This window comes from Pelodiscus sinensis, chromosome 8, assembly GCF_049634645.1.
Source record: "Pelodiscus sinensis isolate JC-2024 chromosome 8, ASM4963464v1, whole genome shotgun sequence".
Taxonomy (NCBI): Eukaryota; Metazoa; Chordata; order Testudines; family Trionychidae; genus Pelodiscus; species Pelodiscus sinensis.
The window spans coordinates 4,687,439-4,702,960 of NC_134718.1; the positions used below are offsets into that span (position 1 = coordinate 4,687,439).

Consider the following 15,522-nt stretch of genomic DNA (forward strand, 5'->3'; position numbering starts at 1 on the left):
ATTTCACAAAATCTTTAAAATCTCTTGTGGTCGACCTTCCTTGATGCCATCTCTGTACGACTCTTGGTGTCAAACTGAAACATTAAGACTCTGAGGGTGCGACTATACTCCAAGTCAAGGCTGATTTCTTACCACCCGATATTGCTAAGTCCATGTCCACACCATGGAGTAAATCAAATGTAGTCTGAAGCAGCACATCCCGTGTAGGCAACCTACCATCGACTCAGAGAGCAATGCACCATGGGTAGCTTTGCATGCTAGACTATGCTCATACTGTCCGCTGTGACCAAAGCTGTGCGGTGGCTGGCTATTGGCTCATGCCTCCAGCATCCCATAATACACTCACCTCGTCCCTGCTCCCTGCAGTGTGATAAAGGGGAGGCACTGTTCTCGCACCTGTAAGGGCTCTTCTTGTCTTCACAGCGATCATGAAGAGGAGCCTGGTTTGCCGCAGCCATTGTGAGGCTGATGTGTGTGTCGTGGGACGTTCAATGCTGCAGCACTTGGACAGCTCACGCCAGGCCCTTTAACAGGAAGAGGATTAGGAGAAAGCTGGGGGTGGCATGGAGGACCTGCACAGCCACCATTCAATCTTCTGGACACAGCGAATGGCTGTGGGTGCTGAACAGGGACTGGATCTGTGCAGCCATCCTCTGGTGTGGGAAGGGCTGATGGCCGGAATGCTGTTGCCTCGGTAACGCTGCTCAGGCTGGGAAGGGTCAACGTGAGGGGTGTGAGCCGACTGTGCCCCACATTAATGTATCCGACCTCCAAGTTACCCCCAGCGAAAGGCCTCAGGCCTGGCTCAGTGACAAAGGCCCTCGGCCGGGTTTCTCGCCCTCACAGCAGGCCTAACACTTTTCAGAGGCCTGCAAAATTTGCAAAGCTTTTAAGTCCCGTATGGAGCGCATGAGAGAATTGCGCCACAAGATTGTTCTCAAAGAGGCAGCCCTAAGACTGGCACTGGCGTCAGAACCGGACCGGCATCGGTGCGGGATGCTTCGGCACACTCTTGAGCCTCCTTGGTACCGCACAGGCCTCGGCACTCCTTTGCTCCTTCTCTGGCTTTAGCAGCACAGCTTCCTTCACATCCTCTAGCTGCCTCAACCCCTATGGCCGCTTGCCAGACTCCTCAGCAAGGGCAGAAGTCAAAGATTCCTCCCCCCTGGATTTCCTTCTTGGCCCTGATTTCCAGCCTCTTCGTGTTCTCACTGCTCCACCTGCTCTCTCAGGCCCAGCATCACCTCCACATGCACCATGTAAAATTAATAGGCCCCTCCTGCACTCAGAGCTAGTGTGGGAAGCCACCCCATGACACCAGATGGAACGGGTTGGAAATTCTCCAATAGAAAACACCGATTGCTCAGCAGTGAAACGTTTCACAAAAATGTGTCAATTGTGACATCTCTGCCTCGCTCCCTGCCTCCTCACCCACACACCCAGCTGCTAGCATCTGGACTGGCAAGCGACCAGGACTCCTGGGAGCTCGACTCCTTAGTAACCGGAGCACCTGTCACTGGCTACTCAGCTACGCACCTGGCAAGGGAACAGGGAGCCAGTGTTTCCAGCACCGTTCAGTCTGCTAGAATGGCAGCAGCGAGGCTCCTCGCTCTCTGGAGATAGGACCATGCATCCCTGGGACACAGGAGTGCAAGGTTGAGCTTTGAACACTGGGGAAAAAGAGGTGGAACCAGTCTTGTAGTAGACTCTTGAGCTGTGCTCCCTTCTGGGTGGGCGTCCTGTCCACCCATCCATCTGACATTCACGAGGCTCTGACTCTTGCACCTGATATTAGCAAAGGTGTCACTGCCAATTAAAAACCCTCCTTTAGGTTAGATTAGGCTCAGTCCTTTTCCTTCAGTGCCCACAAGATTTACAAACACGGGTAACCATATTTCACTATTCCTGCTTTCAGAACTAACGTAGTTGGTGACCCAACACCAGCCCAGTTTATTACAATGAGCAAAACATCTGCTGCCAAATCTAAGCTTGGCAGGAGCAAACCCCATGGACATAAATACATCCAGGATGTCTGCAGTAGGCCAGCAGCATGGTGGTGGAGAGCAGTAAGGAGGCAGCCAGATAGTATCTAGCGGAGTGAGTGAGATTCCTCTTTACCCCCTGCCCAGGGTGGGAGGTGAATTCTGCAGATGGACCTCAGAACTCCGGGTCTGCACCGGCCGGTAACTGAGTGGGGGGCTGCTGCAGAGAAGGGTTGGGCATGCGAACGGGAGGTTTGGGTCCTTCATTCAGACCCTGCTTCCCTGTGTTAACACTGCGCTTCCTTTAAATGGCAGGAAGGACCAGGGCAGGGAGAACTCTAGTTCTGTCCAAGCCAAAGAAACTCTGCCTATCAAAACAAGATGTCGAGCCCCCAAGTGTTGTATCATTGCGATTTATTTTCATTGGGTGATTGAAGCTCAAGGGCTAGACACTGTTACCAAATCTTTGTCAATGATAACGTGTCCATAATTATGAACCACAACACATAGGACTTGACAACTTACCCAGCTTCTGTTCCCACCTGACCGTGTTTGAGAACACTACACAATAACTGTACGTAGCTCTGTGAGGCAATTGTTTGATGATTTTTTTATCTTATACTTTATTTTTTAAATCACAGTTATATAAAAATCCAGCAATTTATCTGTTTCAAGACAATGAGTTCATTTCTGTCACTGAGGACATGAGTCCAGAATCAAAGACAATCAGGTTCATGTACATGAAATAAATCCAGTTTTTTTCCTTTTGTGACAGGGATGGTTCTAGCTCAGGTTTCACTCCTGGTGCTGCACTTACAGCTGTGATGGCCAAGTGGTTGGACGTTGGACTAGAATTCCAATAGGTTTCCCCGCATGGGTTCAAACCCTGCTCACAGCCAGGTCCAGGACATCCGCATGGACAGAGAGTGAAGCTGCTGCCTATGGAGCCAGGCTAACTCTGCAGCAGGTGTTTTCTGCATATGGCCCCACACATTCTCTCTCCTTGCTCTGCCCCAATTGCCTCCCTCTTCTCTTCCCTTGTCCTGCGTGCTCACCCTGTTCCAGACAAATCCCTGACCCAAAGCAATTCCTTTGTAAAGGAAATGGAGCTGGTTTTCCATTGGGTGCCACGTGGGTTTGCGAACACTGCACATGCAGAATGTAGCTAATGAAGAGCACTACATGTGGGCATAGTAAAAGACTTGTCACAAATGGTTTGGGTGCAGTGCACTGTCCCATTGGGTGGCAATCAGATCATTTACAGAGAGAGTGATGAGTCTGCCCGGGAGCCAGCTGTCCTTTCGCTCATGCAATAGAGTTATCCAATCAGTTATGCACTCACCTTATAGTAGCCCCCACTGACACTGTATTGTCTAGTTTATTATTAAGAAGATCATGTGCAACTGTATTAAATGCTTTACTACCTTTTAGGTATGCCACATCTACTGCTTCCCCTTTATCCACAATGGCTATTATTCAGACAATTTAGCTACCAAAGCAGCAGGGAGGGGTGCCCAGCAGCCACGCAGGAAGCAAGCATGGAGGAGGGGCCCAGTGGCTAGGAAGCTCTGTAGGGAGGAGGGGAAGGAACCTGCAAAGGAAGCAGCACAGCACCTGGGCTCTCCAGAGGATGAGATCTGGTATGTTCAGGCATCTCTTACTGGAGAAACGTGCAGCAGCTGGAAATGACTGAATGTTCCATGCAGGTCTCGGGGCAGCTGAGAATGCTATCTGCTGTGCTGCTCCCCAGGTTCACTGGTATGGATACAGGAAGTCCAAGGCACCCAGGAAGCTGGATCGCAGATAAGGCCTTGCCAGCTACCCTGAAACCTACAGGAACCATAATAAAAACTTCTGCAAGCATGGAAGATAGGGAAGGGACGAGATGAGGCCACCACAGCCCCAGCATTCAGCGGTGCATCTGCATCAGCTGTGTGTAGATACCGCATTCCTGTTTCTACCATATGCACCAACCATGCAAGGAGGTAACCTTTACCGGCAAAGAACACGGAGCTCATATGGTTTTGGTAAATTTCCCACAAAAGTTGTTACTGGAGTAATATCAACATCTCTGGGTTCAACCACGGGGTTCAGGGTGAAGTTCTGTAAAATCGCTGTCAGTGCCAAAAAGAGCTCCATGCGAGCCAGACTCTCCCCCAGGCACATCCGTTTCCCTGCACAGAAAAGGAATGTTGAGATCACGCAGGAGATCTTTCTTTGCAGCACATTTTAAATACAGTTGGTATGGAGGATTAAGGTTAGATGCATGCACAGATTGAGGATAATGGCCACCTCCTCAGAGATCAGGAAGGCATGAAGGAGGACCAGAGGAATTGTAACCAGTGAGCCTGGAAAGACACTAGAACTAACTAAGTCAAATTTGAAGCACGTAGATGATAAAAGATTGATGAGGAATAGCCAAGCAAGAGAGCATATATCAAGAACAAATCAAGCTCATTCAGACCAAAAGATTTCTACAACAGGGTTAGTGGCCTAGCAGAAAGAGGCCTCTACAAACTAGGGGCATGTGGTCTAGATTAAAATGCTATTAGAATGGTTGAACTGTCAATTGTCAAAAAAACTTCCTCAAACTAGCTATCTACAGTTTATTTCAGAGTGGGAGGTGCTGTAAGGCTTTTCCTGAGACTGGCACTGATCAATATTTTCATGAGTGACTTGGATAATAGAATTCAGTGTGAGTCTCATATTTACACAACTATTCCATGGGCCGTAGCGGCAAAGCAGTGGTACTGCTGAAAGGGATTAAGGGGTGGATCACACATTAAATAGACATAAAGCATGTGATATAGTTGCAGAAAAGGCTAACAACATTCTGGGATGTATTAGCGGGCGTGGGTTATGCAAGGAACGGCAGGGCATTCTCCTGCTCTGCTCAGCACTGGTGAGGTCTCCACTGGAGCACTCTGTCCCATCATGGACAAATGCAGAGATTTCAGAGTAACTCAAGGAAATGAATCAAGCTCAAAGGTTTAGAGAAGTTGATTCCCGGACCAGTGTAGTCATCAGGGAGACACTAAAGAGACTTCAGATACGCTAAGGGCTGTCATAAAAAGACAAGAATCAATTGTTCTTCTTCTCCCCCTGACAGTAGGACAAGAAGTAATGGACTTACTTTACAAACAGGGAGACTTAGATTAGAGAGTAGAGAGGAAAATTAAAAATAGGGTTAGTCAAACTCTGGAAGAGGCTTGCCACAGAGGCTGTGGAATTCCCATCACTGGAGAATTTTAAGAACAGTCTGACACACACCAGTCAGGGACGGTTGATATTTACGTGGTGCCACATCAGCACAGGAAGCTAAACTTTATGAACTCTCGATGTCTCTTCCAGCCCTGCATTTCTGTGCTATCTGTGCACATGACTACGCAGCTGGTTACTGTAGGTTTGGTATTCCCTTCAACATTACCGTTGTCTGCACCTTTGATCACGGATTCATTTACACCAGACAGACACCACACAAAGCAAGACAGGGAGTTTTTAAGCAGAGTGTAGTGAATTGAGTGTATATCTAGTCCAAACACTCACTTCAGACAAACGAGCGGGAAGTGGCAGACTTGCAAAGACTGACAGATGCTTTGCTAGCATGAGACACCCTGGCTCATGGGCCACCTGAAAACATTGCGCTCAAACTAGTCAGAGTGATCAGGGAAAGTTAGGAGGCAGGCCGGGATCTGAAGCAAAACCAGCTTCTTTTACCTGTAGAAAACGGCATGAAGAAGTCACTCTTCTTAAAGGCACCATTTTCATCCAAGAAGTGTCCCGGGTTGAATTGCTCTGGATTTGGAAATTCCCTGCTGTCATATAGAACTGACTTGAGTGCAGCGAATATCGTGGTATGCTGAATTAGCAAATGCAGGAAAAAAAGAACGGTTGAGGGGGATATTCAACTAAATTCACTTGACTGTGGGACCGATTTTTTTCCCTTCATTTTCTTGGATTCTCTTAGCATCATGCTTTCAATCAGCAGAAATAACGTATCATGAGCAGAGTTAATTGCACTGAACTGCAGTCCAGCATTCATGCTCCGCACTGACTGAGATGGGATAAATGGAGTGACTTTGGGCAAGTCATTTTCAGTCTCAGACACCCTCTGGCAAGGAGTCCCACAAGTCAATTAAGCATTGTGTAAGAAAAACTTCCTTTTGTTTGTTTTAAACCTGCTATGCGTTAATTTCATGTGGTAACTCCTAGCTCTTACGTTATGGGAAAAAGTAAATAGCTTTTCCTAATTCACTTTTTCCACATCAGTCAGGATTTCATAGACCCCTATCATATCCCCCCTTAGTCTCCTCTTTTCTAAGATGAAAGGTGCCAATCTTTTTAATCTCTCTTCATATGAGACCTGTTCCAAACCCCTCATCATTTTTGTTGCCCTTTTCTGAACCTTTTCCAATGCCAATAAATCTTTTTTGAGATGAGGTGACCACATCCTTAAGCAGTATCCAAGATGTGGGCATAGCAAGGTTTTATATAGCGGCAATAAGATATTTTCTGTCTTATTCTCTATCCCTTTTTAAATGATTCCTAACATTCTATTTCCTTTTTTGACTGCCGCTGCACTCTGAGTGGAAGTTTTCAGAGAACTATCCACAATGACTCCAAGATCTCTCTCTTGCGTACTACTAGCTAAATTAGTTAAATCAGCAACATACCCCCACATGTGAGAGAGAAGCCGTATTAAAAGAATTATTCTGAGGAATATAAGAATGGCCAGACTGGGTCAGACCAAAAGTCCATCCAGCTCAGTATCCTGCCTGCCAACAGTGGCCAATACCAGGTGTCCCAGAGGGAGTGAATCGAACAGGTGATGATCAAGTGTGTACGCTTGACTCTATTGAAAGTATCATAACTTTGAATTGTCAGGGGTTTTTTTTGGTTTAGTTTATATGTATATTGATCGGCTAACCTTCGATTCCAGAACTAAGTGAAGGTATGGAGGGTTCACAGTCTTAGTGCGCACCATTACTAAATTCATTCTCTAGTCCACATTGAGATGTAGGAGCTGGCCTATGAGATCCCCCCCGGAAGGAAGGCAAAGCCTGAACACTTACAACTCCTGTTCTACTCTAGGCACAGACTGTGAGGGACTCAACAACACTTGGACCATGACTGATAAATCAGTAAATACACCCACCGCACCAATTACATTGAAAGAATAATTTGAAATTAAACAGAGAGAAGAGTGAACAAACTTGGCCTTTCACACGCACACGTTCAGAACTGACCTTGGGAATCACGTACTGCCTGAGATGAACATCTCTAGTCACAGCACGCGGGACACCTATAGGCGCAAGTGCAAGGAATCTCTGGATTTCATGTACCACGGCATCTGTGTAGGGCATCTGGCTTCGATCCGCCATGCTGGGGCTTCGGCTTCGGCCAATCACACTGTCAATCTCTTCGTGAACTTTCGCTGTAACCAGATGAGTGAGGTTTAACAGTAACGGTAAATTCCCACAGATTTGCCCACCGTTGTATCACCCCCCTCTGCTCTGGGCATAGTCTCGAGCACTGGCCGAGCTTTGAGTTCCACAATCCTGACACCGGCAAGCTGATTACATCTGAGATACGATGACTTTGCCAGTCCACTCCACCTGCAGTGCGTAGGTGCCTGTTACTCTCAGAACAGGCACAGCCTGGCCAGTGTCAGCAGAGGCTGCCTCCACTTTACAGCCCACCCCTGCCTGGGAGCATCAACTCTGGTCTGGATCTGAGAGTGGAATTCACTCCCAACGGCTCATTCAGCCCTGGGGCCCTTTGCTCAGATGGTCAATACAGGCACAAGACTGCCCATTGCAATGGGGCTCTTCGGATGAGAACTCCTGCCTGCAGGGGCCTGGGGCAGGAAACCCCCCGGACCGATCTACAACTCACTTCCCTTAACCAATGAACTACCACCATGTGGTAGCAACATGGGTCACTGCCAGGCCAGGCCAGAGGAGATCTGGTGACTGAAGGAGACACACTATGTATCCATTTACTACTCCAGGCATTCCTCACGTTTCCCCCACAAAGCTCAGCAGCTTTCTTTTCAGTGATTCCCTTTGACATTCCGGTTGCTCCCGATGGAAAGCTGAAGTCGTTATTTTACTGCTTCTCAACCCCAAAATTATAATGTGTTCTTTCATGAATAAATCTATTGACACCTGAGACTTCCCCCTGCACTCCCCATTTCCCAGGTTTAAGTGATTTGGCCAGGTTGTTACTCTTAGAACAGGAATCTTTACTAACGTTCTTAATATTTGAGATGCCCTTGAAAAAGACCGTGTTTAGAGGGCAGTTTTTAAAATAACTTTTAAGACTTTCTGGGTGTGTCTAGACTACAGGGTCTAGACTACATTTTCATCCAAGAAGTGTCCCGGGTTGAATTGCTCTGGATTTGGAAATTCCCTGCTGTCATATAGAACTGACTTGAGTGCAGCGAATATCGTGGTATGCTGAATTAGCAAATGCAGGAAAAAAAAAACGGTTGAGGGGGATATTCAACTAAATTCACTTGACTGTGGGACCGATTTTTTTCCCTTCATTTTCTTGGATTCTCTCAGCATCATGCTTTCAATCAGCAGAAATAACGTATCATGAGCAGAGTTAATTGCACTGAACTGCAGTCCAGCATTCATGCTCCGCACTGACTGAGATGGGATAAATGGAGTGACTTTGGGCAAGTCATTTTCAGTCTCAGACACCCTCTGGCAAGGAGTCCCACAAGTCAATTAAGCATTGTGTAAGAAAAACTTCCTTTTGTTTGTTTTAAACCTGCTATGCGTTAATTTCATTTGGTAACTCCTAGCTCTTACGTTATGGGAAAAAGTAAATAGCTTTTCCTAATTCACTTTTTCCACATCAGTCAGGATTTCAGTGGACTTTTGTCGACAAAACTATACCTGCGTCTACACTGCGGCTGAATTCTGTCAACATAACGTCGACAGAACTCAGCTGTTTTGTTGACGGCTGTAAACCTCATTCTACGAGGAATAACATCTTTTGTCGACAGAGTTCTGTCAACAGAAGACATTATTGCCTGTATGCTGTCCTTTGCATCTACACAGTCATGTCAACAAAGCGGCTTGCTTTGTCGACAGAACTAGCTGTAGTCTAGACACTATTTGTCGACAGAAGCTTTGTCGACAGTATCTGTCGACAAAACTTCTGTCGACAAAAGCCTGTAGTCTAGACGTACCCATGGTGTCATGTTATATTGTCACAGTAAAGAATCATCCACTTGGGCTATTATACAGATGTACTCGTGGTTTTTAAAATATAGAATAAAACAGTTCCCAGAGGCTCAGACTTTTAGATCAGTTATTGGTAAAGGCAAATTATGTTGTTAAATATGTTCAGAGTTTTGAATCTTTACGTCCTTAGTACATTGAACTGAAGTGTGTCTTCATTTGTTCTGGAGAAATATCAAAGGCATTGTATGAAGAGAGTACAATGTTGAAGATTTTATTTCCAATTGCTGAGTACCTTAATAGGAAAAGAAAACACAACTGCCATTGAAAAATGGTGGTAATATTTTTGTCTACTGGAAATACACCTTCCAGTGTCTTTGAGCTGGTAGGAAAACCATAATTTCTTTATAATTATCACTTTAAAAGCTTTTTGTCTTCTATTTTTAAGATAATGCAAAAAGGAAGTTGTTTTCTAGTTTCTTGGTTATTCCACTAAAATCTCAGAGTTCTCACATGCCAAAATAGCTCTTGGAATCACGGTTAAAACTGCTCCCTCCCACAGATATCTCAAATGTTCTCTGGATCTACCACTTTGAGAGAGCATGTGTATGTTGTTACCTTCTATTTCTGGAAATTTCAGAAGAACCAGGAGTCCAAAGTAGAGAGTGGTGCTGGATGTCCCTGTTCCAGTTACAAATAAATCAACTGTGCTTCGTACCAAGCTTTCTTCTGTAAATACGGAGTCGCTATTCTTTTGCTCCTAAAAAAACGATTTGGGGAAGGTGTTTCTGGTTTGACTGCAAAGCTGTAGGAAACATTTTTATCGGGCTATAAAAATGTCATCTTCTAACCAACAGGTGACTCCTCTGTTATCACAATTAAAATCCCACATAAATGGCCCATAGCAGCTAAGATTAAAACAGCATTATTGCTGTGCATGGGCCTTTTCAGTGTAACAGAGTGATTTTTATTTAACTTCATATGGAACAGAACAGAGCATTATAACGTACATTCCTTGGGCACAAACCATTTCTCCCCTTCGGACTTTCGCACCGCCATGTCCTATGTCATTATTGAACAAATTAATCCTGATGAGATGTGCAGCCCCCACTACAATAATGGGGAAGAGCTGCTGCCCTCACTTACCTCTTCCATTTTGATGAGGAATGCATCAATGAAGTCTCGAGGGCAAGTGGGATCCAGAGACTCTTTATGCATGTTCACTCTCTCCTGAACAAATATTCTGCACTCCTCAAAATTTTTAAATACCCCGTGGTGAGGCCCAGGGATGTAATCCATGAGTGTCGGGAAAAAATTGTACAGCTATAAAGGTTGACAGAAAAACACGGTTTGATTTATCTGGACTCAAGAGACAAGAACCGTGTTCACTTCAATGACCCAACTACAGGCCTAAAATTCAAATCTTCTCGGTCGCCTTCTATTCTAAATCACAATTCAACAGAACGTTTCAAGCTCTAAGTCAGATGGTACAATAGAGATAAACACTCCTCAGAAAAGACGCCCCTCGATTCTTTCCAAGAAATCGCACATCCTTCTCCTGAAGAGAAAACCCACAGAAGCGCCCATCCTTGGCTCCTACCACAGATATTCTAAGGTAGCAGTTCACCATTATAAACTCTAAAGGGAAAATGTTCATTAGACTTCCTGAGGTGGAAGTCGCAGGGCTACATTTTCTGCTATTTAGAACTTCATTTCTTTTGTCTGAACGACATGAGCAGAACGTTTGGCCCTTCACTGTGCATTTTGGGGAGGCTTTCGGAAAAGAGGAGTGAATGTAGCAGCTGGGTATGAAATGGAAATGAAAGGAAGTTTCCTTTCGAGGTGAGGAATGTGATTACATTAACATAGCACTCTACAAAAGTCCTAGGGCATGTGAATTACGATTGGCATTAGTATCACTGTTCCCTGACTTTTGCCAAGTGTGTTGACAGAGAATATATTTGAGCAAACTGAATTCTGAGCAAATGACGTGTTTTGAGAGGGAACTTTTCAAAGCCATTAGAAAGAAGTTGGAAGGTGATTTTGGTTGTAGCAGTAGCCCAATGAGAAAAAGGGGACTATTCTGGGGAATCTGATCTAACAATTTTAAAGGAAAATTGTAATAAGTCAGAAATCTCCATCCCCTCCCCGATTACAGTCGAGAAGAATGGAACGAATCTGTCAACATACCGCTGCCCAGGGAGATTGCTGGAGTTTGCTATTTTCCAAGATGAGACTAATCAAAGTAACAAAGTTCTTATCTTCGTAGTCAAACCGGTCCCCGAAGACGATGGAGCAGATGATGTTAGAAAAGACGTGGGTGAGGAGGAGCCTGGGGTTCAAGGGCCGCCCTGGAGCAAACCAAAACTAAAATGACTCAGTTTTACAGCAGGGACTTCTCCGTCCACTCTAAAGTCAGCAGCTGCACTGGGACGTTGGGGGTCTCTCCCCACAGGCCCAGGTGGGCTCACTGCAATATGCCCCAGCGAGGGTGGGTTACGGTTGACCATCCCCACACTCTCCTCTCACACACAACATGAAACAAGCGCTTCCCACCTTTTCCTTGGCAATCTGGCTGAAGTGTGTTTGCTGCGCAGCTCTCCGCCTGGCCCGCTCTGTTCTAACCAGGAGCCATCAGTCCCCATCTGAGTGACACCCGCCTGTCTGATCTGGGGCCCATTTCAAAGAACGGATGCTGATCCGTCAGGCGCGCAGACGGGTGGGGGCAAAGTGGGCAGCCTCCCCAGGGCACAGCGATTTGGAAGAGTCCGGGGCTCACAGACACTGCTACAGTGACAACGGGTAATGCTGGACCCCAGAGCCCTCAAATCACCAGGGGGCATGCTGGGTGGTGCTGAAAGTCCCGGGGGGACAATAACACAGGCCCTGTCACACGAGGCCCTGTGACTTTTGGGGTACCAAAGCCCCCCACGCTCTGCCCGAGTCCTGGCGAAGTGGTCGGCTGCCCAGAGACACATTCACAAGGGGGGCTGCCCAGGCTGTGGCTGGGCCATCACTTGTGTGGTGGTACCATCATTACCAGTTGGCACCAGGTGGAGTCGCTCTCACTCTACCTTGCTGACACCTGGAGATGTGTGGAGACCCCCTCTTCCCGTCTACACCCCAAGTTCTCAAACAGCTGCCGAAGACAGGTGCTCAGTATCAGATGGATAGAGAAAAAGTCAGCAGGGAAGAAGCCTAGGGGAAGGGGAAGCAGAAACTGGTGGGTCGGGGATGGAAATGGAGATGGCAGGAACGCTCCTGGACCAAAAACATGGAGTAAGACAAGACAGGTGCATGAGAACAGCCCAGGCCAGGGGCGAGGCAGCAGTTCAGCAGTGATGTGAAAAGGCCAGAGAGGAGCAGAATGTCTAGTGATGAGAACGGCAGTGGAAGAAGCTGAGCCAGCAGTAAGAGGTTGGCAAAGGTGGAAGGCTCTGGGGAAGTCCCTGTGCTCCGCACGCCATGGAGAGGAATGAGAAGCAAGGGAATGAGAGTCCTTTATGAAGCCCAGTGTATTTCCACAGGGGTTTCAAACATTCCCACGGGGCCCTTCTTGCTAGAAGCTTGGTGCCAAGCGTGTGTCAGAGGTGGAGCAGGAAAGAAAGTGAGAATTAGCAAACAATAGGAATAGGTGGCTCGTGACCCCGGTGCACCGGAACTAACCCACTCCAATGCAGCTCACTGTGTCAATGTCTACACACTTGAGACCAGTGTTTCCCAACCAGGGTTCCATGTAACTCTGGGGTTCCACAGACCATTGTCAGGGCTTCCATGAGAAATCATGGAATAAATAATGTTTTTTCTTGCAATGTAAGCTGACACATAAAACAGCTCTTTACAAATATATTTTCTTGATAATAATTTATCAGTAATTGAATTGTGCTCCCTGATGTTAACTTTTTCTAGCCAAGCAAACGTTTTCATAGGTAGGGGTTCCTTGGGATATGAAAAATTATTTTAGGGGTTCCTCCATGGGAAAGGTTGGGAATCACTGCTCTAGACAAGCATCATGCCTTTGCGCTTTGGTCACACATCACTGGGGACAAATGTGGCAAAGCAGCAACCACAAGGGGTCATCTCTGGCACCTTTCACCCATCCTTTCCTATGACATTAGGCTGCTGTCGGGGCAAATCATGGCTTCCGTTATGTTAGACCCAAACAAATAACATCATGAAAAGCAAAGACAAGAGTTGTCTTTCTGCTCAGTGTTCAGTGGACAAGAAACAATCCCCACCGTGCGTGTTTCTGAGTCTTTCCACCAGAAAACGGGTTTCCTCCTGGATCCGCTCCTCAATGCTTTTCTTTCCCATCCCAAAATCTTTCAGCGTCATGAGGACAAATCGCCGGAGCTGCTTCCACTGCTCCCCGTTGGTAAAAGCGATACCTAATGACGGGAAGAGAACAGGCCTGAAAGGAGGGAGGGCCCGACGCACTCTGTCTGTTTCGCAAATACCCAAACATGGCTGAGCCAAAGGTTCAACTTCAATTTCACTGATACTGCATCTGCGCGCTCCCATTTTCACTAACAAAACTCTGGCATGTTCCCTTCCCTTCTGTTTTCTTAACTGTGTTCTCGCCATACGGACCATATCAGTTCTATACCTGATCCCTTGGTAGCTGTCTCAAATAGTGGCATTCTTCCTCTTCTGCTGAACTCGTCTCCGAGGCCAACCAGAGCTTCCTTCACAATCTCATATCCATGCAGCACCACAACTCGCTCAGAGCCCAAGTAAATTGTGAAAATCGGGCCGTACGTTCTACTGAGCTGTAACAATTGAACAAAAAGGCCAACGGGTGTTAACTTAGACCCACTTCTTAAAGGGTAAGAATGGGGTGAGATCGATCAAATTATACAAGCACTTTCCTGCCACTCAGCTAACACTAGCCAATTCTGACCACTGATCACTGCCCAAACTTGGACATTTCAGCCACGATCCTCCAAGGTATTTAGGAGCTTCACTTCATTGATTTCCATGAGAGTTTGGCACCTACATGCCTTGGAGGTCTGGGACAGCCTGATGTTTCAGTGTGTCATGTTGTTAAACTCGTGTCTTTTAAACATGTTTCCCTATCGATGTGTCCGTCCGTCCGTTCCATATATTCCCAGCATAAATCTGTCTGTTACAGTTATAACAGCCACCTGCATTAATATGGCGATTCAATAGAGACCGTGAGTGCTATGTAAAAATGACCCTTCAAACTCCACAGAAATGCTGTCTGCATTTATTCAGTCGTGTCAGCTGGTTCTATGCTGAGCTGCAGTCTCTGCCTTACCTCTGTATTGTAATGTAGGCAAATGTCAATAGGGCAGTTTTGCAGATAGGAAATGAAGAGAGTGGTTACGTGACAAGCCCAAGGGCAAACCTGGAGTCTGTGGCAGGGGCAGACACAGACCTGAAGGCCCATGAATGCCAGTTCCTTACTTAACACACTAGACCTCTGAGCTCAGCCAGCGACAACTTGTACCCAGGACAGTGGTGCTGTGGAGGCTCTCTGGGTTACCTCTGAATAACACACTCTCCTCTCACACAAGCAGTGGATTATCCCAAACCATTTACATCTGCAATCGAAGACTGGTTGTTTTGTGAAGCAGTAACTTGGGCATTTGAGCCGACATGGCACTGCCACCAGGCTGAGCTTGAGCTAGGCTGAGCTAAATGCCTGCCACCAACCCAGCAACGGATACCAAGAGAACACCCTTACCTCTTCTATATGCAGGGGCAAGCTCTTCTTTCTCAGCTGCAGCATGTTCCCAATGAGGGGAAAAGCAACAGGTCCGGGCGGCAGCTTCCCACTTCCAGGCGACGTTCTCCACATGAAGAGGAAGAGAAGGCAAGAGACACAAATGACCAGGAAAACAGTGGTTGCTCCCAGCGGTTCCATTGTTTCGTGTAGCAATGGCTCCAGAGGCTAATAATTATTTGTATTTCAGATATCTCCTTTTTTATATTCTGCACAGCAAAAGTGGGTGCAAACAATTAGCCAATAGGCGCTCTCAGTTCTGCCATGGTAACGAGATAAGCTCCAGACTAACAAAGATGACCAGAGTTGTGCAACTAGGAACGAAGTCCTTTGAACTTTTAATAATTGCTCATCTCCCCTTCGCCTTTTGTAGTCATTGATGGAGAATGACATTTAATCCTATACAGAATCACTGTAAAGTTGCCCAAACTATCATGAAACATCCCGCTCTCTCCAGCCGTGTGGTTAAATATTTCTCAGAGGGCTGGCGCCAGCTGGAACATAGTACACGTAGGTTGAGGATTCCTTTTCATGTTGTGCTCCTAGATTTAGCGTATGCTATGTGACTTTTTGGGAAACACCCCCCATTTTGGCCACCAAA

General features: G+C 46.5%; 1 protein-coding gene across 1 annotated transcript; it reads right to left on the bottom strand.

The window, feature by feature from the left end:
* Window positions 1-2,381: 2,381 nt before the first annotated feature.
* On the bottom strand, window positions 2,382-15,108 carry LOC102461659 (cytochrome P450 2H2-like). Its single transcript, XM_025187570.2, has 9 exons — window positions 14,883-15,108; window positions 13,782-13,944; window positions 13,414-13,563; window positions 11,366-11,526; window positions 10,322-10,498; window positions 9,794-9,935; window positions 7,229-7,416; window positions 5,700-5,841; window positions 2,382-4,156 (listed from the first exon to the last, which is right to left on the bottom strand). Exons 1-9 carry the CDS (start codon window positions 15,060-15,062, stop codon window positions 3,975-3,977), a joined length of 1,485 nt encoding a protein of 494 aa, XP_025043355.2. The 5' UTR covers window positions 15,063-15,108; the 3' UTR covers window positions 2,382-3,974.
* Window positions 15,109-15,522: the final 414 nt, after the last annotated feature.